Below are 27,580 nucleotides of genomic sequence, written 5' to 3'. Positions count from 1 at the left end.
AGTTTAAAGCAAAACTCAAGATTAGAATGGGGAAAAGGTAGAGGGTGAAATAACAGGTACTGGTAATGTTTCTACCTGTAGCTAAGATTTAATTGAATTAAGTGACAGATTTTATCAAGACAATTTCACTGAAGTCACTAGAAGCTTACACTCTCATTAAAAAAAAATAAATAAGCATAATATTTGTTATAACTGAAGGATCAGTAACTGTCAGATATTGAAGTCTTATGCCTGTTTTTGTACAGTACCGTTTGTTTACTGCTGTGTTAATAGCAGTATGCATTTTATTTGAGGCAGTACAAATACACTTTGCAGTAAGAAAGTATGTCAGTAAAGAAAGAAAATCATTCAAATATTTCTTTATTAATAATTAGTCCACTTGGAGTAACTGACTCCTCTTTGAGTCAATTGACAAGGATTTCTGTTATGGAAATATAGGTGAAAATAATTTATATTGTCTTATGCAAGTGCTAATGCACGGATTATCCTGTAATTCAGTTTGGGATTTGCCATGTATAAATAGTTGACTGTATGTATTTTATAGTGGCTTCTGTTTGGATTTCTTTTTGAATGCAGGGCAGTTTGAATGACAGCTTCGGTGTTTAAAAGACAAATTTAGCATGGCCATTGCCCACTGAAACGTACACAATTACAGTGCAGTGCAAGAAGCAGGGAAGCAGACTGCATGGAGGGCTGGCTATAATGGGTAACAGCATCTGGCAGGCAGAGAAAGGGATACACTGAAGTGTTTGATCTCTCACCAAAACATATAATAAACAGGCCAGGAAAATGTTGCATGACACCAAACTAAACAGAATTATCTTCTGAAGAACAAATACGGTATATTTTAAAATGCACACTTTCAATTCTCTAAAATAGGCATGGATATTTCTGATACAAAGTACCTCTGAAGTTTTAACATGACATTTATCACCTCAGTAATGCTAGCGTAAATGAAAGCCAGCTTCTCTTCCCCACCTCAATTTACTGCTTAAATTCTAGGGTGCTCTTTCCTCAGTTGGGCAGGAGCTCAGAACCTTTGGTGCAGAGCCTCTGAGATATCACTTCTTCCCTCAGTGCTCTAAAACTGACACCAAGCCTAGTACTCCAGCTGTCTAGTGCTAAGCTATTAGCAACATAAGCTTTGCTTCTCTGTCTGGCCACCCCATGTGCTTCTGCCCCTATCTGATGGCAGTGCCAGAGCAGGCCCTACATAGCCTCCCTCCTGGACAGCAGGGAGGGTACTCAGATCATGCAGCACTCAGGTTCCCACATGCTCTGCCATGTAAAATGAGTTGGCTGCTCTTTTCATCCTGAGGATAAGTGATGTGGCACAGTTTGTATCATCCACACAGCTAAGCTCCCTGGTACCCCCAAACAGGCTAGGTTTTCCGTGTTGCCTGCTGGTTCCAACCAGTGTTTGGTGCCTGGGATCTGTCTGGGACAGCAGCACAATCTGGATCACTTGGCACTACACAAAAGTCTACTAGAAAACAGGTGTAGATCTATCAGTATTGGGTGTTCACGTACTAGCTCCTAAGCTGGTGTCCAAGCTCTACTCAGTGCATTACAGTAAGTGAATCCACACAGTTCTAGCAGAGGAAATCCCATCACCAAACTGTGCTGTAGGCGCACTGTGAAATGGCATTCCTGGGACAGAACTGGTAACTAAGTCCTGCACTGAGCTGTGGGGTCACTGGAGAGGCATAGAAGTGAGCTGCTCTGCCTGTCCGCAGCTCCTCAGAAATTGCCCTGTCTTTCACACAAATGTGCAACACTTGCTGGCATTGGTGCCATTTTTGTGGTAACTTTGCTGTTGTTTTGGGGAAAAAAATGTCCAGTAGCATCAACCGTTGTTACTGTGACAGTACTGTACCTTCCTCTCTTACAGCTGCAGGCATCTACTTTCTTCCCATATGCTCTTCCTCTGGTGTGGACACACAAAATGAGTAATTGGTGCCAGCCTTCACCTCTTCCTCCTCTAAACTGTACAGATAGCTATGACTCCTGAACATGGCAGTATGTACTCTGTGACATCACATAGACATCCACAAGTAATTTCTATACTGTTGAAAATTTCTCAGCCAAATATGTGAACAATATATTCTCAAATAACATTATTTCTTTGGTTTTCTCTTTACAACATAGGGACGTGGCATTTTTGCCAGTGGAAGTCCTTTTGATCCTGTCACTCTTCCAAATGGAAAAACTCTGTATCCTGGGCAGGGTAACAATTCCTACGTGTTCCCTGGTGTTGCTCTTGGTGTTATTTCATGTGGAATGAAACATATTACTGAGGATGTGTTCCTCACAACTGCTGAGGTACCGTATAAAAGTTTTTTAAATTTCTTAATATACTAAATTGGTAATAATAAAAAATTATGCAGAAATAACTAAATATTGTCTTTGAAATTGAGAAAATAGTGACTTTTTTTTTTTTTTTTTTTTTGCTAAGATCTCTATTTACAAGGTATACTATTTCTTTTTAACAAGGTGATACTTGGCCCAAAGGACATCTGATGTAAACTTCATGTTCTGTTAGAATGGAAATGCGAGAGACCCTTTGGCAATGTACTGTCATGGGTGCCTATGTACAGTTCACATACCTGTGCATACAAGTTTAATTTTAGACTTGTATTCTGATGTTGGTAGCTTTGGTGACTTTTGTGGGTGTTTTGCTTGCAAAAAACTACTTGATTTTTTTTTTTTCTTTTTGTTAATATTGCATAGAGTTGTTAGTATCATTTCTGGACCTCTCCTGTCAACAGCTGGTGAATGTGCTCCATTGCTTTCTAGTTATTTGCACCTCATCTTGAGGTGATGTTATTCTTTCCATTTTGATTCCTATCCTTTTCTGCACTGGTTCCTCTCTTTCCTCAAGCAACATATCATCATCTTTGTTCATCATTATTATCCAGCTTTTTGTCTGTCCTCCTTTATCTCCATCTGCTAGGTAAGAGACAGAGCAAACATATTTCATTTTGGGAACTCATTGACCTCTTCCAAAAATTATTCAAAATCTGACATCTACAGTCTTACAGTATGACATTGCAAATGCACAGGATTATCTCTTCAGCACACATCAGAGAAGAATCTGGCTAGAGGCCTTTCATCAAACAAAATAACCAGGAGTTGTTGAAATCAAATTCTCTTACACAGGTGTTTTTTTGTGTATATTTTTTTTAATTTTTATTTTTAACAAAAACTCCCCCAAGTCGATCTTTCTGTAACTGCTTTTTTGCTTAGGAAGACTGTAAATTTCTATGCTTTTCTGGATCCAACATCTTTGCTCATCTGCTATAGGCAGGTAACATCCTTACCACTCTGCTCTGACCTAATCCCTGTCCCTTCATTCTCCTGCATTCTTGCACTGTCCTGATGTTCCTGGCTCCTTTGCATCTGCACCAATGTAATGAGCCTCACAAAGTTCAGCTCTGTCCATGCACACTCATTCAAAGCCTGATGCTTTCTTTTCTCGTTTAATGGTACAGAAAAAAGCATGGTTATCCCCAGTTTACCAAGGTAACTGTGATTAATCTTGATTCTGTGCAATGGTGATTTTTACCCACTGCAGTTTGTATCCATTTGCCATCCATACAAGTTTATGAAATTGCAGTGTCCTGATCCTTAAAGCTGTACAAAAACCTGGAGAACACATCAGTAGTGGCTTACACAGAAGAAGCCCAAAAGCAATGAAGTTAGAAATTATGGAGCAATCAAAAAAGAAAAAGTTGCACCAGATAGCAAAAAAGAGAATGCCTGATGCAACTCTAAAGGATATTGCATTCCAGCATCCTTGCTCCTTGTGTCCTCTTCATGGATTAAAGGGAAGAAAGTGGCTCTTTACTATCACCCTAAGGCAATTAGTAGGCAACATAACTCTTTGACTGATGGTATGTGGTATGAAGGGCAGACACTTGCATGCTGCCATTGCTGGGTTTCTGATATTTTGTTTGAAGGTGCATACTACAGCATCTTTCAAAAGGTTTGCCAACAGCTTGCCCCCCATGAAAAAGACATTCACAATTTCCATCTTTAAAATTAGTAAAAGGCCCAGACTGTCTCCACTAGCTTTAACCATCCTAGGAGGGCAATGATCCATCTCATAAGTCTTTGGATAATTATATCCTCCCTTTAAATCCTCCTCTGTAATTTCAGTTGGACACGGTGATCTTCACTTGCTGGTCTAAACTGCTGTGTTAAACAGTTGTCTTCTTTCATTCTAGATGTTGCTTTTGGTTTGGGTGAAATGACTCCTGTGTATAGAATGTTGACAAATGAAAGGTGACACGTGTAGACCAAACTGTGTTTTAAGTTGCAGTGTTGCAGTCTGCTAAGTCACCAAAAACTCATTTTGAACCAAGAAACTTAACTGGAAATAAAATGGTGTCAGAAATATTGAGGAAGTTCTGGAATGCTATCTTGAAATAGATGTTCTCTCCTGACTCTTCCTCTCTGCTAAAGATTTTCCTACACAAAGTACCTTCCCCCTTAATAAAATCCCTAGTAACGCTTGACATGTGAAACTATTCTTTCCTTTATGGAGAATCTGTACTGGCACCAGGTTCAATGAGCAGCTATTTGCAACACACCTGGAACTGAAAGAATTCGTATTTGGTCTTCCTCACTGTGTGAGAGGCACTTCATTACTGTGGATTCAGTGAGCTCAAGGCAGCTTACTGAGCAAGGACAGACCTGGCAGATCAAAGGATCTTTGCCCCAAAGAGTTATCAGAGGTGTTAAGGACAGCTTAGGCCCTTAGCTGAAGTTACAGTACAAAGCAAAGGTAAAATTTTTAACTGTTTTTTTTTTTTTCCTCTAGATATTTTCCAGTGGAAAGAAAGAAATCAAAATAGTCCCCTGTGTTTTTCAGAAAATTGTTAGTGCTCTACATTTGAAATGGAAGGGCCCAAGATGCTGCAAAAGTTATGGAGCCAAAAAGATGCTTTTTAAGTAAAGGAACCTTCTCAGTTTAGTGGTAACTTACTTGAAAAAGTATAAAATCCAAGCAGCCCAGGCTGCATGCCTGCTGCTGCTTCTTTGTGCTTTGCTGCCCCTCCAATTAAATCTGATAAAAGTCACAAATAGTTTATTGCAACTACAACAGGTTCTACTTTCAGTGTTCTTTTCTTCATGCCAAGTAAAACAGAATGTAACTTTGATTTAGGTTTGATAAACTTTGTAAAGCTGTAATAGCTCTTAACTGTAGTCAATTTCTCTGGATGACAAGGGACATTGCCTATTCTATGTCATACCTAACACAACAGAAGGGAAAGAGAATTATGAACCAACTGAATGTTCCTGACATGTGTTACTTATAAGTTACTCCTTCCACCATAGAATTTATGTCCTATAAAAGTCAGGGAGCCACTATTCGTTTTATTCCATTTGTCCAATCTTGGTTGCCTTTCACTTCTTCTGTTAAAAACTGTAATTAACTAAACTATGAACAATGAAAAGCTGTCATACTGGGTTGGTCTTAAGACCCAAAGAGTCCTATACTTTCTGTAAAAGGAATGAGAGCAGAAGCTGAGGAAGAGAGGATAAAATAAGAGGAAAGGATAGAGCGATCCTTCTGCTGAAAATGTGTTCTCAGCAATCTGTGCTCTACAGACTTTGTGAGTTGGAAGTTTTATCCCTGCACGGCTTTCTCTCACATATGAGACCAATGACTTTTTAAACATTTGAATCTTCCAACATCTTTTAGCAATTAGTATCACAATTCAATTATGAGTTCCATGGAAAAAGAAACTCCTTTCATGATTTCCTGCTGCCTGATGATTTGGGTTTCCTATAGCATGATGAGAATTTTATTTTTTATTTTTTATTTTTATTCTCTTGCAGTCTTCCCTTCTCTTCTTTCAGGAGTCTGATTTCCTTGTTCAGGGCTAACCTTCTGATTGCCCTCGTTATTCTTTATACCATTCATGATTCTACCCTATTCTTGCTTGAAGTAGGTAAAGAAAGATGCACAAAGTGATCTTGCATCCCAGATTTATACATTGAAGATAATTGCATTTTCTTTGTTGCCTCACACGTTCTTAATAACTCCAATTGTTGATTCTTTTTTTTTTTTCCATTGCCATTGACCTAATGGTCTCTAAAGTTCTTTCAGAGACCACATGAAGAATGTGTCATTCTTTTGCTTATATAGGAGAAAGTCAGAAGGAACAGCATGCCATCTGTACAGGCTAAGCTTGCTAACTCTCCTACTTTAAGCATCATCTTCATGTTTTATGGCTTGCTTTCTATCAGCCCTGTCACAAAACAGAAGCACTCTGCCCCCGACCTTTCTTTTCAGTGATGCATTTCACTGACAGCAACTTGCCGTTGATCATTTCAGATTCCATCTTTTCTGCAGAATCTTACTGAACTGTGAACAGCAAAATTCTCTTTTTGTAAGCTCCTCCTAACACACGCAGATGTATACTTTGTTTTATCAAAGGGCTGTGCACCATTTTTGGATAACCTAGTTGCTGTTACAGAAAGCAAGCAGTAGATGTTATGTTATCATAGCTCCCCCTAGAGGGGTGTTGTGTCTGCTATATCTGTCAATATCAGATTAAAAGGTAAACAATCTTCCTTTACCTGTTTTTCTGAACTAGAGTATGTAACCTCTAGCTGCACTTATTACAATTTTCCCTCCATATGGAAAACCCTGCTGCACCTAGCAGAGTGTCAGGTAGATTGCAAAAAAAAAACCAACAGGATCTCTTTGAACCTGGAGTTCCTGTCATGTTAGTCCTTTAATTCAAGCATTTTATCTGCTGCTGTCAGCAGGATGAACTGATGATTGCCACGTATCTTTTCTGGCGCAGTCCTCATCATGTGTAAGCAGTGTGCACAAGGTCCTGTTTCCCACATACACCACAAGATGTAGGAACTACTTGTTGCTCTGTTACAAGTATGCTAATTCCTTCTCTCAGAGGCATACCTCTTGCTTTCTGTTTGGGCCATGTTATCAGAAGGATAGATTCCAAGGGCAAGCGTGATGTACTAAACTGCAATTGAAGCTGCTTATGAAATGTAACAGATTTAAAAAGCACAAACTTGTGCTGTACGAAAAGGCTCCTTTTCTTGTTACTGTTTTGTGCTCCCAGCTGCTCAAAGAGCAAGCAATGCCCACAATAGGGTAAATTATTTCTGTGCCCAAGTAAGACAGACATATGTATTTGTCTGCTTTCTTAAAATGATTTAACATTTTCATAATATTTGAAAATGATTCTGTTTTGAGAACTGTAATAGTGAATGCTAGAGAAGACAGCTTTTAGTTTTTAAACTACTTGAAGCCAGACCATGTCTAATATATGAGTTTTGTGCTTAGTTTGCTTAGAAGCTATTTAGATTTGTTTCTGACTATCAGCTCCCTAGAAGATACAAAGGTGGACAGCTAAAGAACTGAAACCATCAAGTCCACCAAAGAGATTCCAGAATAGAAGCCAGGTTAGTGAACTGATCCCAGCTGACTCTCAGGCTCAGTAAACCCAAGGCTGGATTATCATGAAATGCTGTTCTCTATTTCAGATCCCCAAGTGACAAACAAACTTTAGTTAGCAATAACAAGAATATCTTTAGACCCAAAGATATTAGTTATTAGTTATTAGTTATTAGTTATTAGTTAGCAAGATCCTTTGCTTCTTAAATGTTATCTGTGGTAGTAATAGAGGAAGCTCATGAAAAAAGACAATGTGTGCAGTGTCTCTTCACTCTGTTGAGAATGCCCTCACACTGCATGGTAATAGGTTTTTCATGAGGCCAATGAGGAGATGGTCAAATTTTCTCCAGTTTGCCATGCTTTCCTGATCTGTTCATTACTGGAGATGACTGCAAAACGCTTCCAGTCTTGGTGGAAGGACTAAGTAAGAATATCCAGGCTGTAGAGGAGATGCTTGGATGTGAATCAGAACTTCTTTGTCATTGTTTAGTACTGTAGTATCTTTAGTACTAGTGGTGGCAATGGTGATGAGGAGATGGTTGGACTGGATGATCTTATAGGTCGTTTTCAACCTTGTGATTCTATGATTCTATGATTCTATGATTGTTTCCCCTCATCAGTCTGATGGAAATAATAAGTAAATCAAACAGAGATTCAAAATAATTTCTCTATTAATCTGCTGTGGCTGAGGTGACAGACCTGCTGCAGCATTCAGGTGGAGTGGACATAGCAGCAGTGGGTTTGTTGTCCCAGCAAGCCAGAATTTAGACCTTCTGTTTATCAGTCTGCCTGCAGTGACTTCCAGAAAGACTGGATAATCTTAACTTGACTTTACTTTGCTCTGTGGTTGACTGTATTTCCTTTTCTGATTTCATACAGATTAGACTCGTGAGCTGGATGTATAAGAAACCTGGTTAGCCGCTAGTAATTTTATTCAAAGCATTTTACACTTAAGGTTTCGGCATTATTTTCTGCACAGGATGACCTAACAACCATCAGAATAACAAGTGCTTCTATAATTTTAGAAGTCTATGACCCAACTAAAACCAGTGGCTGGAATTCATGTGTCTTAGTGAACAATTTGCTAGTTTGTATGCCATGGCCTCACTCAAGATCCTGTTCAGTGCCTCCTGTTCTGTTCATCGCACAGCCTGTCAATGCTTTTATGCCAAACATTTCCTCTTACCTAAAAAAAAATTAACCAACCAATATCAGATTTGATATTAATAAATATTTATTTCCCTTCTACTCCATCTACAGGCACATGAATGATTCAGGTTTCAATACAATCAGAGTGAGAAAAGGGCACAACTCCCTCAATTTCTAGCTCTTATCTGGCTACACCTAATGATCAGGCAGATTGTTAAAATCACTAATAGGGAAATTAGGTCACACAGTACCCATGTGACCTGCCAAAGCATGACCATTTATTTGTGTAAGACTAGATCCGTGCCTCATAAAGTTACAATTGTGTCTGCATTTAAAGTTTAACATGTCTGCCTTATTTCTAGGTAATAGCTCAGCAAGTTTCAGAGGAGAATTTACAGGAAGGTCGCCTGTACCCTCCTTTAGTAACAATTCAGCAGGTGTCTCTGAAGATTGCTGTGAGGGTAAGTCATTTCAGTCTTTCCTGGCTTCTTTTCTTCCCATGCTGAGCATTAGATTTGATCAGCTGACACATCTTCTCACAAGTTGATTTACAGCAATCTTGGTCTAGGAGTAAAAATAAATGTATTTAATTTCAATTCATAAATGTAACCCCAAATTTGACCCCAGTACAAGGAGGAATGAGTCAGAACTCCAGAAATTTTGTTTACTGATGTAAAACATTCCAGTTACTGAACATCCTTTTGAAACAATAATAAGGAGCCTTTGTGCATCAAACACTTCCCCTAGCTTCACTTATTCTACATTTAAAATAAATAATAATAATAATAATAATAATAATAATAATATCCTTCTTGCCCCTCATGTCTTCTTAGGCAAATGATAACTGTCCTGTAAATGTTAAAATATTACCAAGATTCCTCAGGCTACATCAAACTGCCTATGTGGCAGAAAACACAGTGATGGAAACTCCTCTGTTGTCTCTGATGAGATAACCTGAATGCATGTTGAAAAAGGAAAGTGTTACTGACCAAGTCTTTCTGCCTGATCTCTGCTGAAGTGTTATTCCCACAAGCACCTACTCTCGTGCAGTGCTTTAGTGCTTGTACAGCACTAAAGGTTAAGTGATGGCCTCTGTCCTTTCCAGGGAAGAAACACTCTGAAAATTTTTGGAATACCAAATGCAGAACATAAATTCAGACCTCATTCAGCTGTGATTATTATGCATGCAGACCTGAAGAGAAACTCTTAGACAAATACAAACATCTCACTCAGCTCTGGCAGATGAATTCTAAAAAGGAAGCCAACATACTGTAGCTCTTCCCCTTGGGGCACTGGCTTCTCACTAACCTAAAATATTTATGTTTTAAAGTGATGGCTAAGGAGAGCAGGAAGAAGACTTTGTCTTCCCTTCATTTAAAGTAAGAGCTTCAGTCTGTTTGCCAGTTGCAGTTGAAGCAGATCCTACTGAAGATCACTGCTGCTTTAAACTAATATGTAATCCTTCTTTTGTTTCACAGAGGAGCATCTAGCCAAAAGATGTATATATCTCAAGCTGGTGTTCTTCAGATGTGACAGTATGCTTTGATGCATTGAGTGAGCTCCAGTCCCTTCCGAATGTCAATTTTTTGCCACAGCCATACGTAGGATGCAATTGATTCCGATCTTGTTGAATTCTCAGAGACAAAATACACAGGCTTTCCCCCGTCATACATAGAATTTAAACCTATGCACCTTGTTTAGCGTTTACCTTTGAAAAATGTTTTACCAAACTGAGGCAAATAATAAACTTCCCTCATATGCAGGGGGCATGGAGGCTTGGAATAAATCATACTTTTCTTATGTACTTTATAGGAGGTGGTAAACCAGGGTAGCCTGCTCACAATGTAATCCTGTTCAAAAGAATTCAAAAGCAGCACAAATCAGACAAATCAGTGCATACATCATCATATTCTTAATCTTTTTTGCTGTATGTTAGCCCAGATCCAGTGTAACTTGACATGACTGTCAGCATCTAAGAAGATGTCATCTTGATTTTGACCTAATTTCTACTTAAAAATTCTGTTAAATGTATTCACATAAAGCACTAATTGGGATTTTAATGCAACTTTCTAGATTGCAGAAGAAGCCTACAGGAATAACAGTGCCACCACCTACCCTCGGCCCGAGGACCTTGAAGCCTTCATCCGTTCGCAGATGTACAGCACTGATTATAACAGCTTTGTGGCTGACTCATACACCTGGCCTGAAGAAGCCATGAAAGTGAAACTGTAAATACTTCATGAAGAAATAAGCAAATCAGCAGCAGTGGAAAAGCACTAAAATATTCAGAATGTTTCTGCCTAGAGAGCCGAAGAGTAGATAATTTTGTAAGATTCAGAACAAGTTTTCTAAATCGTAATTTGATTAGAAACTCAGATTAAGAAGTCATAATTAATTATAAATGAAAAAATAAAAATTGATCTGAGAACTGTATTTGTGTTGGTTGTTTTCTGGTTGTTACTGCACTTGATGTGTCCCATCATATGATGGCTGTACACATTTTTTTATATCAAAATGAGTGGTTGCACCTTGAATTCAGAGATGTGTCATACATGTCAATGAGAACTTCAGCAGATGAATGGTACGGTGGAAAATTAAGAAATACACACAATGACTGTTTAATCCATTACAAGTCAGGATGTTACTTGTGTAAATTGTCAAGCTGTTATTGAAAAAGAACAGTAAGTTTAGAAATATTTTCCTCCACATAAAAGCCTTATTGGTCACTCCTGTGTGCAGCAATGAGGATTTTCTGATGAGAATTGAACCTGCAGAGCCTTTGTTGACAAATTATTCAGCAGCATTAAAATATTCTAACAAAGCCATAGTCCTGTGAATTATCATTTTCCCCAACAAGACAACTGTGCTGCAATTGCTCGGCATAAAGGCAGTCAGTGTCCCTCACAAAGAGAGAATATCAGAGTATTATAAATAGGCAGCCAAAGCATCCCCATTTTTAATATTGTAGTCATCAGGGGAGTGTACTGAAACACAGCTTTTAAGTAGCTGCTAACCAAATAGCTCGATTTGTAGATTTGGTCATCCATACCTCAACAGTAAGGGTGGTTTTATTGCTGTGTACCAATTTTCCTATTATGGTGCTTAGAGAGAAAGCAGAAGGCAGTGTTATGGTGGTTCTTTAAGGCACAGCTATTTCAGACTTCTCAGACACAGCCTTCATCTACTAATAACATTTAAATATGGCAATCCTTTTATATCTATACAGACACACACACAACATATATATTTCCTTATTTATTATGTTAAACACCTTTCAATATGCTAGGCCTAGCAATACAAATATTAAAAAAGCACAAGTTGAGCAACTGTTACCATTCAAAATTACCATTAATGTAACCAGACCCTAATGAGATGAGAAGAAGCTGCTATTGGAAATGTGGGCAATAACACTATCCCTGTAAAGACACACTACCCAGAGCTTCCAAATGAGAGGTGATGTAGGTTTACTTCCCCGCACACACACTCCTCTGTTTTAAATGCAAAACCTGGTGCTGTGCTTGGGCACAAGAGTCTTTGCTTTTCTTGGATCAGCTGAATTAAGTGAGAGCAGATGCTTCATACAGCAGTAAAAGATAATGAATGCAGCAAATCTCTGACTCCCTTTGGTGGCATGTACTTTTATACTGGAAATTGTATTAATCTCTACAGCCACCTTGGTGACACACAACTAAATGAAAAAGTTAACTAAAGCTCTGCACCCCAGCTTAGTAACACAGCACAGTATGGATGATTGCAGACCAGTAATTCAGGATACTACCATGTGGGATTTTCATCACCTTGCAAGCGCTTCTGTGAGATGTGGCTCAGTGATAAATGCTTGCTTTTAAGGTCTCTGAAAATAAGTAAACAAGCACCTCTTTCAAAAAATACACTGCAATTCAGAACAGAGCCAGGAATATCTGCTTGAACTGTCCTTCTGTGTTAAACACTGAGTTTCTCTTTTCACAGCAGCCATAGCTTAAGGATAAATTTTAATGTCAGCTTCATCTCTTGCTGTCCAAAGTCAGCATTCTTTTACATCTTTTTTTTCTTATTTGTCTGCAAGTTTGCCTTCAACACCAAATAAAATCTGAAAAATATGTCCACTTTGATGCTGTTTCAGGAATTCAAGGAACTGGCCCAGATCCATGTGATAGTCGTTCCTCAGGCCATAATCACCATGGGCCTGAAACTGCAAGTCTTCAAAAGTTTGAAAGAGGCGCAAATTATCAATGCTTCCTTCTGCTTCTACAGTCTCCACATGTTTGCATGAAATATGCTTCCAGTTGGGATACCTGATAACACGCCAGAACTCCTCACAGTTTTCTCTGGTTCCCTCCACACAGATCACCCCAGGTTTTCCTGTCAAGCAGAAGCCAGTCAGGTTTAATTTCTTTGCACACTCAAAGATCTTCTTCCTCAATTCCTGCCTGTATATATGATGGCTGTAGATCCACATACGTTGAATTGTTTCTTTAACTACTGTTTCCTTTGAAACACTTTCAGCAGAGACCTTACTATTTTCTAAATAAGGCAGGCTGTTCTCTTTCAGCCACTGCACAGCTTCACATACGCACAGTTCACCTGAATCCAAAGAGCTGATGTGAGAAGTGAGAAGAGTGTTGAGCTGCAACTGTTGCTGTCTGTGCAGTGCATTTGATCTTGCAAAAAGCTGAGGAGCCACATGGGGATACATATGAGGCAACTGTACCTGCAATTCCACTTTCACCTTTAAAACAAAGCACAAACACACAAAAAGAAAATGAATTCCACAGCTAAGAGAGATACGCTAGATTCCTTTCCCTGCCACAGGCAGATTACGAGATGTAATTGGGATTGCGGTATCCTAAAAACTGGAATCACTACTTATGTCTTCCTTTTGTCCCCATAACCTACTCTTTCATCTGGTCTTTCTATTGTATTTCACTGGGACTTTCCCAACATATCAACTGTTATCACAGCTGCCCTCTTCTGCCATCTACCGAAATGATGCTATGGCTTGAAAGAAGGAACACAGGTGCTACTTACGGGACATTTCTATTTCCACTGCATGTTTTGAGAGTGTGCTCAGTTTTGTCATAGTGACAAAATACAAAGTGGCTTTGAGAATCTTTCCCCTCAGCAAACATACATGTGAACAATGAGTTCAGCCCAGGCGCTGAATGGATTCCCAGAAAACAGAGTTACACGAAGAATGCTTATGATTATACACACTGTGAATAGAGGCATTATTATTACTATTTTAAGCAAATACCTTAGGAGATGAAGCATTCTCTTCATTACAGACAATAAAAAGGATTACGTACATGTTAGGCCGCGAAAACCTTGAGATTACCCTGCCTGATCTCTACAAACTGCAGGCAGTTGAATTTCCCTTGGTTATTCCTACAGTGCCTTACAGCACTGTAAGATATTGTAGCACTTCAGTTCTCTGGAAACCAAATTCTGCCTATAGTCAAAGAGCAGGAAAGGTCCTCAGTGCTCAATGCTCCGTCCCTGAAGGTGTTAAGAGGAGGTTGGATGGGGCAGCCTGGTCTAGTATTAAATGTGGAGGTTGGTGGCCCTGCCTGTGGCAGAGGTGGAAGCTTGATGACCCTTGGGGTCCCTTCCAACCCAGGACGTTCTATGATTCTATGATTCTGTGATGCTATGAAATGATTAAAAACAAGATTACAGATTCATGGAGGTTGGAAGGGACCTCTGAAGATCACCTATTCCAACACCCTGCTTACAGGAGGTTGCACAGGAGAGCATCCAGGCAGGTTTTTATTACCTACAGGGAAGACTCTACAATTTCTTTGAGCAGGGCGCAGTTTTACCCCTCAGCTTTTGAAACAGCAAATTGTTCCCCTGCTCCCCCCTTTCGGGCAGACGTTTAGCACCTGCACCACGAGTAAGGCAGGCGCAGCTCTCACCTCCGGCTCCCCGACACCGACAGCGACCGAATACTCGAGCAGCGGGGGCAGGGATCCGCCGCCGTCCTTCAGGTAGCGCTGCAGGGCGGGCACGGCAGCCTCGTCCAGGCTAATCTCCCCTTTCTTGGGGAACATGGAAAGGAGCATTTCCACCTCCAGCAGCTGGAGCTCCAGGCACTCCTGCACAGTGGCAGCCATGGCTCCGCGCTGATACGTGACGGCCGGGGGTGGGAACCCGAAGTCTGCGTGACGTCTGCGAGGCCGTGCCAGACCTCAGCGGCGTCGCTGCTGTTAAAGGAAAATCTGCCTTGCTCGAGAAGGCGGCCAACAGCTCCGCGTTTCCCTCCGCTTTCTGTAGCCAGGTGGGGCCTTATGAAAAGCCGGGAAGACGCAGGGAACCGGTGAGTAGCTGCCTGAAACGACAGCACTGCTTTGGCTTACGTTTCGTGTCCACGCGTATCAGCGTGCTGCCTGACACGCGTCACGCTTTCATTTACACGGGTTAAACGGCCCGCATCAGCTCAGCGAGGAGATACCGCACCGGTTTTAACACGGCATTCCCTTTTAAAGCGCTGATCCCATCCACCCTCAGTGCCGGAGCATTGGGTTTTTCCATTGGGAAGGGCAGGGCTCAGCCGCCTCGTAACACTCTACCAAGCTGCAGGACGTCCTCGCAGCATCGCTGCCGGCTCTGCCCTACGGCTCCACCCCGCGGGCTGATCCCACTGCCGCGTGGCAGCCGCTTGCCCCGCCCACCGCACTGCCATTGGATGGCTCATCGGAGGGGGCGTGGCCTTACCGGACCCGGAAGGAGAGCGCGGAGGTGGCGGCCGGGCGGGGCGGTGTGTGGGTAGGGCTGCGTTCCTTCGGAGGACGGTGGCGGCAGGCTGCTTATGGTGAATGAATGGAGTTGTGTGGCTGTGTGAAGCGTGTGACTAGCGTTAGTTCTTTGCGGGGCGTTGTTGGGAGGGGACACGAGTGATGATCCGAGATCTGCTCTCCCAGATCACTTCGGCTCTTCGCGGTCTAGTCGAGCTCTTCTGGGGTAGTGTTGTACGGGGACTGTAGAGGCTCTGGTAGTGGTCCTCCCCACAGCCCCACACGGAGGTGTATGGGGTACAAGCAGAGCTCTAGAAGCATCGAATGGCTTAGGTTGGAAGGGGCCCCAAGGGTCATTGAGCTCTGCCTACTGCCATAGGCGGGGCTGCCTCCCACCAGCTCAGCTGCCCAGGGCCCATCCAACCTGGCCTGGGGCACCTCCAGGGATGGGGCATCACAGCTGTGCCAGCACCTCACCACCTCTGAGTAAAGAACTTCCTCCTAACATATAGCCTAAATTTCCACTCTTTTAGTTTAAGGCCATTTTCCCTTGTCTTATCACTGTTTAAAAAGCCAGACCCCTACAGGTTATAAGCTCCCTTCAAGTGCTGTAAGGGCCGCAGCGAGGTCTCCAGCATTGTGTTGGCCCCAGTTTGAAACAGGATTCAAACTCGAATGAAGTACAAGATGTGAAACAAATTTGAATGACTCTGTTTCTCTTACAAGCGCTTGTGTTACTTCTTTCTCCAGAAATGGATGTTGAAGGACTTAAAAAATACTCAGCTTTGCATCCCAAGCCCGCTGGACTTACTCTTCAGTATGGCACTGCTGGATTTCGCAGCAGGGCGCAGCAGCTTGAGCACGTCATGTTCCGCATGGGCATGCTGGCAGCACTCAGGTCCAGGGCCACAGGAGCTACTATTGGTGTCATGGTTACGGCATCTCACAATCCTGAAGTAAGAGCAGCCTTTTGTTTGAAGGAAAAAACAGATGTGGCCTAACAGAATCAAAGCTCATGGTAATAACGGGAACAAGAGGTTTCCATGGGCTGCATCCTGCAGACACCTCCATCTACTTAAGAGATGTGTTTATAGTGTTCCATTAAAATGTGAACTCTGGCACGTTGAGAGTTACCTTTCTACGTACACAGGGTGGTTGTTTTCTCTCATGTGGAAAAGTCAGTGCTGTAATGTAGGATGTTTGTAAGATTAGCAAGGCTAGGAATGGCTGTGAGAAGAGATGAACCTTTGAGCAAAATCTGCCAGTAGAAAAAATGAAGCAGTTACAAATCAAGCACTTTAGACTTCTGCTGCTGTGGAGTATTCCCTGGTATTTGCATTTTCCCTTAGGTCACTTTAATGTCAGATGAACTTCATGCCAAGATTATAGTGGGGTGGGGTGGGGGGGAAATAAATGACTTAATACACTGCTTAGTTCAGTTCGTTGGGCTTGCTGGAGGCTGGAATAAATAGCTAATCTATCACTTCCTAAAAATGTTTCATGTTGACAGAAGTAGTGTGGTTAAACCTTTCCCACTCTTAAGCTGAGTGTGTTTTGTTCTCTTTTCTTCTAAGGAAGATAATGGTGTGAAGTTGGTTGATCCTCTTGGTGAAATGCTGCACCCATCCTGGGAAGAATACGCTACGCAGCTAGCAAATGCAGAGGACCAAGAGTTACAGAAAACAGTAACTGAGATCTGCCAAAAAACAGCAGTGAACCAGCAAAAAGATGCTTCAGTTTTTATTGGTAGAGATACCAGGTAATTCAAAAACACTGTTAGATGTGTGCTGCTTTTAGCAGAGGTGGCAGCAATTTGTTCATGAGTGCTGCTGAGTGCTTAGCTCTCTACAGCCAGGTTTGTTACCCATGCCTAGTCTGCTACCTGTTGAAGTCACTTAAGGCTATAGCAATCCACAGCCATTTTCTAGTGTTCCGTTATGAGCTTCTCTGATAATTATGAGAGCTTCCTAGCTTCTGATCTGGGTGTCTCATTGTTTTTTTTGGTGAGCACTGTGTCACATCCATGACACAGAAGTTCATCAGAAGTTCACTCATCTTCACAATTCTTTAGGGTAGTGACTTTCAGACTTGCTGAATCAAAGTCTGCTGGCAGGAAACTTGCTTTTCATAGTCATCTTCCCCATGCTCCTTCTTTCCAAATGCACGTATAAAGGTTTTCTGTAAAGGCTGTGCTTTTTATTTTCCAGACCAAGCAGTAAGGAACTTTCACAGGCAGTAATAGATGGCATCTCCGTTCTGGGTGGTCAGTACCATGGTATGTCAAGCTTTTGCTATTCTAGTTTATTATCAAGTTGTTTTTGTAAATGTGACTCTGCTACATAGCCCTAAAGCAGTAGCCCAGGTTCCATTTCCATTTGTCCGTAACAGTCTTCTTTTAGAAGAGTTGGATTGCTTTACGGTAAAGGGGTTCATATTTTTTTAACAGAGCTTAATTTTCTTTGTGTTTCCTTTGTCTGTTTTCTGTAGAATAGCAGATGTGCTTTGTATAATATACTATGAAGGAGAAGTTAATTTAGTGTTCAATTTCTTAATATTGAAGCCTTTGTTTTATGTTAGATTATGGTCTAGTGACCACACCACAGCTGCATTACGTGGTCTGCTGCCAAAACACCCAGGGGCAGTATGGGAAACCAACGCTGGAAGGTTATTACCAAAAGTTATCCAAGGCTTTCACAGAGCTGATAAAAAAGGTAAATGTTGGTAATTATCTTCTTCCTGCAAAGGTACAAAGTGGGTATCTTCTGCTGTTATTTTGTTTGGGTCTGAAGTTTTAAATTCAGCGTATCTATAGGTGGGGTGTTGGAGCCTATGGTTTCACTCAGGTGTGAGTTCACTTTGTCCTTTCTTTCTGTGTACAAAGTCTCTCAGTTCTGGAGAGGCTCAGAGGCAATTGAAGATTGACTGTGCCAATGGCATAGGAGCTCTGAAGCTGGCAGAGATGGAGACCTATTTTCCAAAGGAGGTACAAATTCAGGTATATAATGATGGAACAAAGGAGAAGCTCAACCACCTGTGTGGGGCAGATTTTGTAAAGGTTCATCAAAAGCCACCTAAAGGTATGTAAGTCAGTCATCTTATATCCTTTTACATCCTCTCTAGATCTAAACGTGCAGGGTGTAGTAGTGGTGTATCAGCCTCAGATGAGCTGAGTTCTCTTGTTTCTTACTAAGTGATTATAAGACTGGTTGTGCTTGTGTTGATGGAAAGAGAGAATCCTAGGACAGGTTTTGATGCAATCTTAGATTATTATTCTAAATCGTTTGGTGGACTACAGCATGTTTCAGCACATTGGAGACGTGTTTGACAATCTGACATTAATGTTAAGCTGGTGGAGCCTATCATCCAGGGCTAGCTTTGTTTTACCTCCCTTTACATTAACAAGAAGTATTTACACTGTGGCCTAATCCTTTTCCGTGTTCCTAAGGAAGAACATAATTAACACTTTGGTGCCAGCAAACTGACAGCTTGACATACACCACAGAGGTAATTATTTCAACCAAATTCCTGCGGAGTGCTTAAAAGAAAATCCCCAAACTGGGAGAATGGACTAGTTTGAATATTAGATTATTTGAGGCTAAATTGAGCTGTCTATTCCACAACTGCTTCCTGACTGAGACTGTCAGCCAAACATCAAGGTATGGTGGCATTTCCTCTTTGTCATGCTGCTTGCAGGGACAAGTTTTGGGGTATGGTTTCCAATGCTCTGAAGGATGGAAGGTGTCAGCAGCATGGGCTGGTTTCCTTGTCCACCTGTGTGCTAAACTGTGTCCCTCCAGGAAGGGGGATAAAGGATGTGTCCTTTGGGGCTCTGCCAAGTTCCCAAAGATCTCCAAATGAGCCTAGGAATGGCCAGCTGCTGTTTCTGGCATACAAACTCCAAGTTAATGGCAAGGTCAGCATTTTGACAAGAGAAAGACTTGCATTGATAAAAGGGCAGTTTGTTTTTCTGAGGCATTGCTCTGACAGGTGACAACTGCTTCCCAGCAAATTCTGTCTTGGCATTAAGCCTAGAAACGTTTTGAGGCAGGAACTCCTTATTTGTTTATATACTGTATACACTTAGCAAATGCAGTGTCAGTTTGGAGCATCTGTTTTGTGTGTCTGCAAAGAGCTAATTTTGTTTCTTTATTCCTATCTCTAACTTGCATTTCTAACTCTGTGTGCATTAGGGCTAGACATGAAGCCTAATGAGAGCTGCTGCTCATTTGATGGTGATGCAGATAGAATTATTTATTACTACAAGGACACAGCTGGCCATTTTCACCTAATCGATGGAGATAAAATAGCAACTTTAATTAGTATCTTCCTTAAAGAGCTCCTTGCCAAGGTAACTTTGATGTGTCAAATGAATGCTTACACTTAAAACAGGAAAAAGGTAAAATAATAGTCTGAAAGGACTGTGTTGGTTTACTCACAGGTGGTCTTTCTGTGCTTGCCTAAAGTGCACCCACTTTAAAAAGAGCACAGCAAAAACTGTTGCTTTGACAGGGCTGTAATTTCCTTATTCCAAATAAAAATCCAAATACAGAAATTTTAAACTTACAGTTCTTAGTGAGAATTTTCCTGTTTATGTGCTCAATGTACTGATAGTCTATTCTTTCATTTTTTTTAATCTTTCTTGAATTCTGGGAGGTCTCAATCCTTTCCCCACTGTTTCTCTGAAACTTTATGAAGTTGAGCATGAGAACACGACAGTCATAGGGTTTGCTTGTCATCATTCCCAAACCAGTACCTGCAGCAAAGCATTCTCCTCCTACAGGGAAGAGAGAGAGAAAGCTTTTCTTTTTCAAACTCTTGGACTTTCAATTCTCTTGGACTTGGTGTTGATGGTTAGCCTAGATGAGTTACCCTGGTTTTCTTCTCTTTGACACCAGCTAATTTCTTGCACTGTGGCAGACATGCCAGCCAATGAGGAGAACTTGTGCTTGCCATCTCTCAGCCTTTGCTTGCTTTGCACTAGAAGCTTTCAGTTTATTGCTTGTGCTCGTGGCCCCATGTGATTCCACGTGTCCGGCCAGTGTGCTGAACTTGTTGAATCTGAACAGTGGTTTGAAAGCCTAAGGAGAGCTGCTTCAAGCTCACCACAACACCCATGGTACACAAAGGCTTAGTAAAATTCATGCTGTCTTACCTGTGTGCATATTCTCTGATCTCTGATACTCAGGAGATTTAAGTGTCTGCAGGAGAGCATAGGCTTAGTCCTATATGATTTTATTTTTCTGGTTATCCAGCTGTTCAGCCTTCTGTACATAACCACTGCACAGTATAGTGCTTTGCTTCTTGGTTTGCTCAGGTGGGACAGACTTTAAAGATGGCAGTGGTACAAACAGCCTATGCCAATGGGAGTTCAACGCGCTACCTGGAGGAGACGGTGCAGGTATTCTTGACTTTGTATCTGGTAGTGTTCTGCAAATGTTCTGTATTGTTTTTACTTAGTACTACTATAATATGATTCCTAGGAAGGCTTAAGCTGTGCTAAAATCAACAACTGATGACTGTTTCAAAACCTAAATTATTAGTGGCAAAGGAGACTGGAGAGAGGAGATCTGGAAAGTTCCACTTTTACTGGTTAAAATCTAGTTTGGCAAAAGTTAAGCAAAATCCTTTTTTACTCCTGGAATAACATGAGGAATTTATGGCTTTGCAACCAAGTGAGCAGGAAAGGGCTCCTTGATACTTAGACACTGATGCTTTCATTTTTATCTAGCAGCTGGCTCAATGTTGTTTAATAGGAATATGTGGCTTAAGGTCAGTTGGCAAAAATTGAGTTAGGACATTTAAAGTTTGGATAGAAATCTGTTATGTTCCCTGAAATAATAAAATGAATTAGGATGTACAAATATTTTTAAATCAATCATAGAATTCTAGAATGGTTTGGTTTGGAAGGTACCTTTAAGATCATGTAGTTCCAACTCCCTGCTATAGACAGGGACGCCTCCCTCTACACCAGGTTGCTCACAGCCCCATCCAGCCTGGCCTGCAATGCTACCAGGGAGGGGGCATCCACACCTGTTCCAATGTCTCACCATTCTCACAGTAAATAATTTCTTCCTGATATCTAGTCTAAATCTACCCTCGTTCAGTTTAAAGCCATTTCCCCTCCGTCTGCCATCAGTAGATGGTAACACAGTTTACATTCTCTGTATGCCCTTGGGTTGTAGGTACCAGTTCACTGTGTCAAAACAGGAGTGAAACACTTGCATCACAAGGCCCAGGAGTTTGATGTTGGAATTTATTTTGAGGCAAATGGACATGGCACAGTAAGTATGAGCATGTCATACATGATATCTGCAGCCAACGCATCAAATCTAAGTTAAAATTAGCCTTTGAGGCAAATCTCTTCATCGTCTGCTTACACTTGTAACCAAGACTTCTCTCATATATTGAGAACAGCGTTGTTTCTGCCTTTATCATAGCACTGCCACCATCTCTTCTGTTTTGTATGGGGAATGGGAAGTAATGGAGGCAAACCTTAATGATTATTATATGGGCTTAATGGGTGAAAAGCGTTTTTCTTATATCCCAGTTCTTGATGCGGGCTGTGGGCTGGTCTTGTTCTCATCTTTTTTATTCTAGGTACTCTTCAGTGAGGCTGCTGAAAACGCAATCAGACAACTGGCAAAAGAGGAGAAAGATGATGCAAAAAGAGAAGCAGCGAAGGTGCTTGAGAACATGATTGACCTGATTAATCAGGTAAAAGGCAAGAGGAACAAAACCCCATGCCTGTCAGCACAGCGATAACCCCATTTGTTAGGACTTTTCAGGCTCCTGCCAGGGACTGCTGGAGCAGGAGGGGGTGTGCCCTGATGGAAGGGACCAAGAGGAAGAGGGTAGTAGTAGTCATCAGAGATGTAATAGTTTCTCAGGAATGGACGTAGGATGCTTTTATCTTGCTTCTGCATTCAGAATCAAAAGGGAATGAGATGACTGGAGAACTGAGTGAGAGCATGTGACTTGTTCCTGACTCAATAGCAATTTTTCATCTGATGTTTTTCATTGATCTTTGTAGTATATGAGAGGATGGGGATGTTCCAATGCCCACAACAATCCCTAGTCATGGCATACAGATCATTTCTCCAGGAGCAGGGCCAAGTCACATTTCACAGGCCAGCTTCAAGCATTCTGACCCTGAAACAAAAGTGAGGTGCCAGTCCTCATTAGGAAAGGTGAGGGCTTGCACTTGCCCTTGGCAAGTCAAAATTTAAAAACCTGAAGAACAACAACTATCCTGACCAAGGCAAGTCACTGGCTGTGTGATGATTTTCTTCAGGTGGGAGCTTACTGATCAAAGCATGCCTTCATTTCTTCTCTGATGAATTCTCCAAGTCTTCCCTTTCCCCTCTCTGTTAACAGACAGTTGGTGATGCCATCTCAGACATGTTGGTTATTGAAGCAATCCTGGCTCTGAAAGGCCTGACTCTGCAGCAGTGGGATGCCCTGTACACTGACTTCCCAAGTCGGCTGCTCAAAGTTCAGGTTAGTTGCTCTTCACACTGGCTCATGTTGCAGCAGTGTCTTTCTTTGTAAAATTCATACTTCCATTTCACTTTTGCCTCTGGTTGAAAATTGGAACATTAGTGTGAGAGAGACAGTCTTGCTCTGCTGTAACTCTGTCCAATTTTTCTGGCACTGAAAGAACTTGAATATTCTGGTTCTTTCTCCTTCCTTTTCCACTGTTTGGAGAGCCTGAGGAAAACTGGCTCCCAGCTGATAACATTGTCTTATGCTTAAGAACACAGTAAGAGAGCTTTGGGCTTTAACATTAACCAAAGACAAGAGGTTACGTGTTCTGATCTACTGAGAAAAGCTCCAGCATTAGCTGAGCAGCTAACCAAGGAGGCATGTTCAGAACTGACCCTTTTTTCCAAACTAGAAGCTGAGTCCTATCAGGACTTGGTTACCACATACTGAGCAGCAGCTGAACAGGGGGTTCCTAGTGATCCCAAAGCCTTTGAGTTAGCAGGCAGCTCTCAAAGTGAGCTCTTATTCTGGTACTGAAACAAACCAAAACCTGAAGTTCTGTCTTAACAGTCACCTGTTTCATTCTGCTCTCAACATACTGCTACAGCATGGAAATAATTTGTCTGTTTCTGACGTTGAAGGTTGCAGACAGACAAGTAATTGACACAACTGATGCCGAAAGGCGTGCTGTTACACCTCCAGGGCTACAAGAGAAAATCGATGCTCTGGTAAAGAAGTACAAGCTGTCACGAGCATTCGTGCGTCCATCAGGAACAGAAGATGTTGTGAGGGTCTATGCTGAAGCAGACACGCAGGTCAGAGCTTGAACTGTTTGTTCTGCAATGTCTTGCTCAGTAGTGGGTGCTAGACATTTAATCAAAGCAATAGGTACTAAATTTGGGGGAGACAGTGAATGTTTTCAACATTTACTTTTAAGAGTTAGATGTTTATGAAGGCAGATTTGATATTAAATGATTTTGAGAAGACAGCATTCTGAGAACTCTAAGAATAAAGTTAACAAGGCAGCCAGTAACTGCATGATTTCTTAAAAGGTAAAAAGTGCTAATAAGATTTAGTCCAAATGGAGACTTAAAGTCACCACAAGCAATAGTCCAGCTCTTCCCATGGTCATACACTCCTACTCCCTCCTTCCTGCCAACTTGACCACAGTGGCAAAAGATACCTCAACATGACAGCAACATGAGGAAAACAGTGTTTGCATGAAAACTTTGGCTGTGGTGTTGCACATTCATTCTAAACTTCTAATACTGATAAAGAGATTACTAACTAACTTCTACAATATCCCACAGGAGAATGCTGATGCCCTTGCCCATGAAGTAAGCCTGGCTGTTTATCACCTTGCTGGTGGAAAAGGAGCATCACCCCAACCTATTTAACAACTGAAATTCACAACTGGACTTATTTTTTTAATGCTACTTTCTTTACTCTGTACTAGTGTGGATGTATCGAAACCTTGATTGTAGCAAGGAGTAATCAGAACTAAGCAGAATACTACTTCACTTATTTCTTACTTTGGTTGGCAGCTTACCTCTTAATCAGATGTTCTTGCTACAGTGTGGTCTCTTCCTCTCCCAGACTGACTAACTACTGAAGCTGAATGGATTTAAAGGTGGCAGGTACCTTGGATGCCATTTCTTAGCAGCCACTGGCCTGTTTGTGGCCATAGGGGAGCTACATTTCCAGTCTTCTAAGGCTAAAGAGCCACCTTTTGTACTGGCAGCAGTCTGGTCATCAGCTTTTCCCAGACAGCATGCAGGGAAGATGAGCTCTGCAGCCTGGGCCAGTGAAGACTCTAGAGAGCCTTGCCAGAGTGGAAGCTCCCTTCAACTGTAGTGCCCTGCTGCTACCAGTCAGCCAAAAGTCTTTGACAGCTTTCAGCTGCAGTTGTTAATTAAAAAGGATGCCCCCAGCTTTCATTGATTACAAGGATTCTAGTTGGGTAACTGTTATTTTCATATTTTAGCATTACTGTGATCAAATTCCTTACTACCCCCCACTTCCCAGCTTATCATCATGTTATACCTCCAGGCTGACCTCCCCCATCAGTGCAGCCATAGTTGTAGCACAGCCTTGCTGAATGCACACCTCTCTTACATGCCTAGACAACTGAAGCTCTCTCACACAGACAAGGGGGGGGGGAGCAGCAAGTCCTGGGCCTGAGAGTGAGTTCAGCTCAAGGCAGGGACACCTAAGTGATGAGAGAGCACTTGCAAATAATACAACTTACTATTGCAGAAATATCTTAAGCAGATTTTTTATGAAATTAAGAGATGAACAGAAATTAACACTTGATCATTTTGAAGGCAGCCTTCTGTGACCCCTTTCATTCCCCACTGGGGTGAAGGGGCTAAGCCAAGGGGGAGTAACACTTCATATGCACACATATCACTCATCCATGTATTTCAGTTCAGGGTATCTACCTCTGACAAAAATATTAACTGTATTAACTCCTGGTATGGCATTTTTTTATATTGTTAAATAAGCACAAGTGCCAATGGATCCCCCAAACCCTAAGACAAATAAACAAAGCAAACTGAAAAAAAATGTGCACTTTGTATTTTTTAGTTTTTTTTTTTTTTTTTGAAGACAGAACTCAAGACAACAGAAAGTATACTGTAAATAGTAGGCACCATAATCAATATGAGCCACCAATAATTACACGTGATTCAGGCCACATCCAGAACTCTTATTTACAAATATGTAACTTAAATACAACATTAATTATTACATACAAAGTAAGAAAAGAATAATATACAACTGGGAAAGATAAAGTATTTCATTGGAATACATACATTACACATAAGCAGAACAGTACCGGTTTGGTTCACGTCTTTATGACACCTTCCAGAAAATCCTTCTCAACCATTTCTTCTATCTTTTGCCTTGCTTTGCTGGAGAATGTCTTGAGGTTCTCCATTTTTATGTCCTTACTTGGAAAGCAGTTGGGGTAAAGGACAGGGCTCCCTGAGTGTCCAGCGCATCTGCTTGTGACTTTGCTGTTAAAAACTTGGCTGAGTACGTTAAAGAAAGGCAGAAGCTGCTCAATGCTGCGAACGGTGTAGATGGTTAGAAGCAGGTGACCTGGTTCCCAACTTAGTGTTTTCCCTGAGCTGTCCTCTTCTGGGTTTTTCTGTAAGTACAGAGAAATAGGAACTAATGAAGGACAAAAGAGAAGTAGTATAGCTAAACATAGAAGGTAAGTGTCAATGCATTATTTTTCCATATTCCAAAAAAAAAAAAAAGTTGATCAAGGCACAAAACACCAGGGTGCAGCTTTTGAAGTAGATCACTGCATACTGTGTACTTGAAGGGAGCATATAAACAGGAGCTGTTTACAAGGGTGGATACTAACTGGACAAGGGGGAATGGTTTTAAACTGAGACGGGAGGTTTAGATTAGATATGAGGAGGAAGTTTTTCACACAGAGGGTGGTGATGCACTGGAACAGGTTGCCCAAGGAGGTTGTGGATGCCCCATCCCTGGAGGCATTCAAGGCCAGGCTGGAAGTGGCTCTGGGCAGCTGGATCTGGTGCTCAGAGACCCTGCACACAGCAGGGGGGTTGAAACTCGATGATCATTGTGGTCCTTCTCAACCCAGGCCATTCTATGATTCCATGATTCAGATCTGTTCCTCCCTGTCATCATGTGTGGCAGCAGCACTGGCCATAAAGGGACAGCTGACATCCACATGAAAGCAGTGCTGGATGTTCAGCCCAGGACAATCTGGAGCTGCGTGCCTTCTGTGAGGCCACAGCCCAGTGATGCCCTGAACACAGCTCGAGCTGCTGCAAAGCTGTGGGAGTTGCAGCTGTTGGGAGAAGTTGTGAACTAGTTGCTCTCTAAAGCAGGCTGCCTTCTGATGGCAGCCCTCGCACTGTGCCCTACTGCTAGCGTTAGGGACAACAAAGTCCTGAGGAAGTTAAGATAAAACCAAAGGATTTTCAATCTGAAGGCAGAGTTCAGAGTTTTCAGAAGAGCATAAGCAGTGTTGTTTTAAATATCAGCGATAACAGCTCCAGAGGCTTTGAGCAGACACCAGTGTTTCACACAGGAACCCAGATCACTGCTTGTATGTGATCTCAGCAGACTTTGTTTACACAGCTTCCACCTCACAGGAAAGATCTCAAGCGTGAGGACATGAGGAACTCCAGCAGCACAGGCAGCAGTCACACCCCCACTGCTCGCAGGCACCAGCAGTGGCCCTTGAGGGTTGCCTTCAATATCTGCACACTGAAACATCTCAGCACTGACATGCAGCTGCTTACACAGTCATCTTTACTCAAAAAAAACCACATTTAAACCTATGCAACAAGGTAATATCAACTCTAGAAATACCTTGTTTGGACAACTATTGACAAACCAGTACAAAAGACCAACTACCATGAAAGCAGAGTTCCACAATGCAGTTTTTTTCATTCCCTGAGGCAGGAGAAAAGCAGGAGAGGTCACATATCAGTGAGGGCCCATCCCAGTCGGCCTCTGAGCAGCTCCTTGCTGCCCACACAGGCAGCACGTTGAGGTGGGGGCTATGGGCACCACCAGCTGCACGGCCACAGGGGCAGGCCCTGCTCCTCCTGAGCTGACTCAGCAACCGAATGACAAGGAGAGGAGTACTGATCACAAGGAAAGGACTTTCTTCAAGAAATGGTATTTCACAAATACCATTTTTATCCTTTACATGAAAGCAACAGCTTGCTCCAATTCAGGAGCCTATGACAGCTGTTTCACAAAGAGCAGTCAGATGAAACATGAACATAGG

The 27,580-nt window shown here is 41.8% G+C and overlaps 4 protein-coding genes across 8 annotated transcripts in view; 2 read left to right on the top strand and 2 right to left on the bottom strand.

Annotated features, from left to right (window-relative positions):
- Positions 1 to 11,017, top strand: part of ME1 (malic enzyme 1) — a 158,459-nt gene extending 147,442 nt beyond the window's left edge. The window contains exons 12-14 of the mRNA XM_042816538.1: positions 2,149 to 2,322; positions 8,947 to 9,045; positions 10,658 to 11,017. Coding sequence (XP_042672472.1) covers positions 2,149 to 2,322; positions 8,947 to 9,045; positions 10,658 to 10,816 — 432 coding nt within the window. The 3' untranslated portion in view covers positions 10,817 to 11,017. The remainder of the gene's footprint in view (positions 1 to 2,148; positions 2,323 to 8,946; positions 9,046 to 10,657) is intronic.
- Positions 11,018 to 11,178: 161 nt separating this feature from the next.
- Positions 11,179 to 15,180, bottom strand: RWDD2A (RWD domain containing 2A). The gene is made up of 2 exons (XM_042816675.1): positions 14,500 to 15,180; positions 11,179 to 13,313 (listed from the first exon to the last, which is right to left on the bottom strand). Exons 1-2 carry the CDS (start codon positions 14,695 to 14,697, stop codon positions 12,636 to 12,638), a joined length of 876 nt encoding a protein of 291 aa, XP_042672609.1. The 5' UTR covers positions 14,698 to 15,180; the 3' UTR covers positions 11,179 to 12,635.
- Positions 14,761 to 25,359, top strand: PGM3 (phosphoglucomutase 3). Of its 2 annotated transcripts, none has more exons than XM_042816553.1 (13): positions 14,761 to 14,900; positions 16,069 to 16,274; positions 16,893 to 17,077; positions 17,526 to 17,593; positions 17,896 to 18,029; positions 18,200 to 18,395; positions 19,509 to 19,666; positions 20,633 to 20,716; positions 21,501 to 21,599; positions 21,916 to 22,032; positions 22,693 to 22,815; positions 23,442 to 23,615; positions 24,111 to 25,359. In XM_042816553.1, the coding sequence occupies exons 2-13, from the start codon at positions 16,071 to 16,073 to the stop codon at positions 24,195 to 24,197; spliced, it is 1,629 nt and encodes a 542-aa protein (XP_042672487.1). In that variant the 5' UTR covers positions 14,761 to 14,900; positions 16,069 to 16,070; the 3' UTR covers positions 24,198 to 25,359. The 2 variants fall into 2 exon arrangements, with proteins under 2 accessions (XP_042672487.1, XP_042672498.1); XM_042816564.1 differs by lacking the exon at positions 14,761 to 14,900 and adding an exon at positions 15,351 to 15,395.
- The window catches only part of DOP1A (DOP1 leucine zipper like protein A), a 60,797-nt gene continuing 58,276 nt past the window's right edge, over positions 25,060 to 27,580 (bottom strand). For all 4 annotated transcript variants that reach the window (XM_042816492.1, XM_042816502.1, XM_042816482.1 and 1 more), the window contains one exon: positions 25,060 to 25,951. In XM_042816492.1, coding sequence (XP_042672426.1) covers positions 25,646 to 25,951 — 306 coding nt within the window. In that variant the 3' untranslated portion in view covers positions 25,060 to 25,645. The remainder of the gene's footprint in view (positions 25,952 to 27,580) is intronic.

This window comes from Centrocercus urophasianus, unplaced genomic scaffold (assembly GCF_019232065.1).
Source record: "Centrocercus urophasianus isolate 14NV4802_14NV808 unplaced genomic scaffold, USGS_Curo_1.0 seq_10, whole genome shotgun sequence".
NCBI classification, from domain to species: domain Eukaryota; kingdom Metazoa; phylum Chordata; class Aves; order Galliformes; family Phasianidae; genus Centrocercus; species Centrocercus urophasianus.
The sequence above is the reverse complement of the archived record's forward strand: the minus strand, read 5'-3'. Positions and strand labels throughout refer to the sequence as shown.

Bases quoted from the DNA above. Each gene is read 5' to 3' on its own strand.
- RWDD2A (XM_042816675.1), bottom strand. From the start codon at position 14,697: ATGGCTGCCACTGTGCAGGAGTGCCTGGAGCTCCAGCTGCTGGAGGTG. The intron at 13,314-14,499 runs GTGAGAGCTGCG...TTTGTTTTAAAG, and splicing joins TCGGTGTCGGGGAGCCGGAG to GTGAAAGTGGAATTGCAGGT.
- PGM3 (XM_042816553.1), top strand. From the start codon at position 16,071: ATGGATGTTGAAGGACTTAAAAAATACTCAGCTTTGCATCCCAAGCCC. The intron at 18,030-18,199 runs GTAAATGTTGGT...CTGTGTACAAAG, and splicing joins TCACAGAGCTGATAAAAAAG to TCTCTCAGTTCTGGAGAGGC. The intron at 23,616-24,110 runs GTCAGAGCTTGA...AATATCCCACAG, and splicing joins ATGCTGAAGCAGACACGCAG to GAGAATGCTGATGCCCTTGC.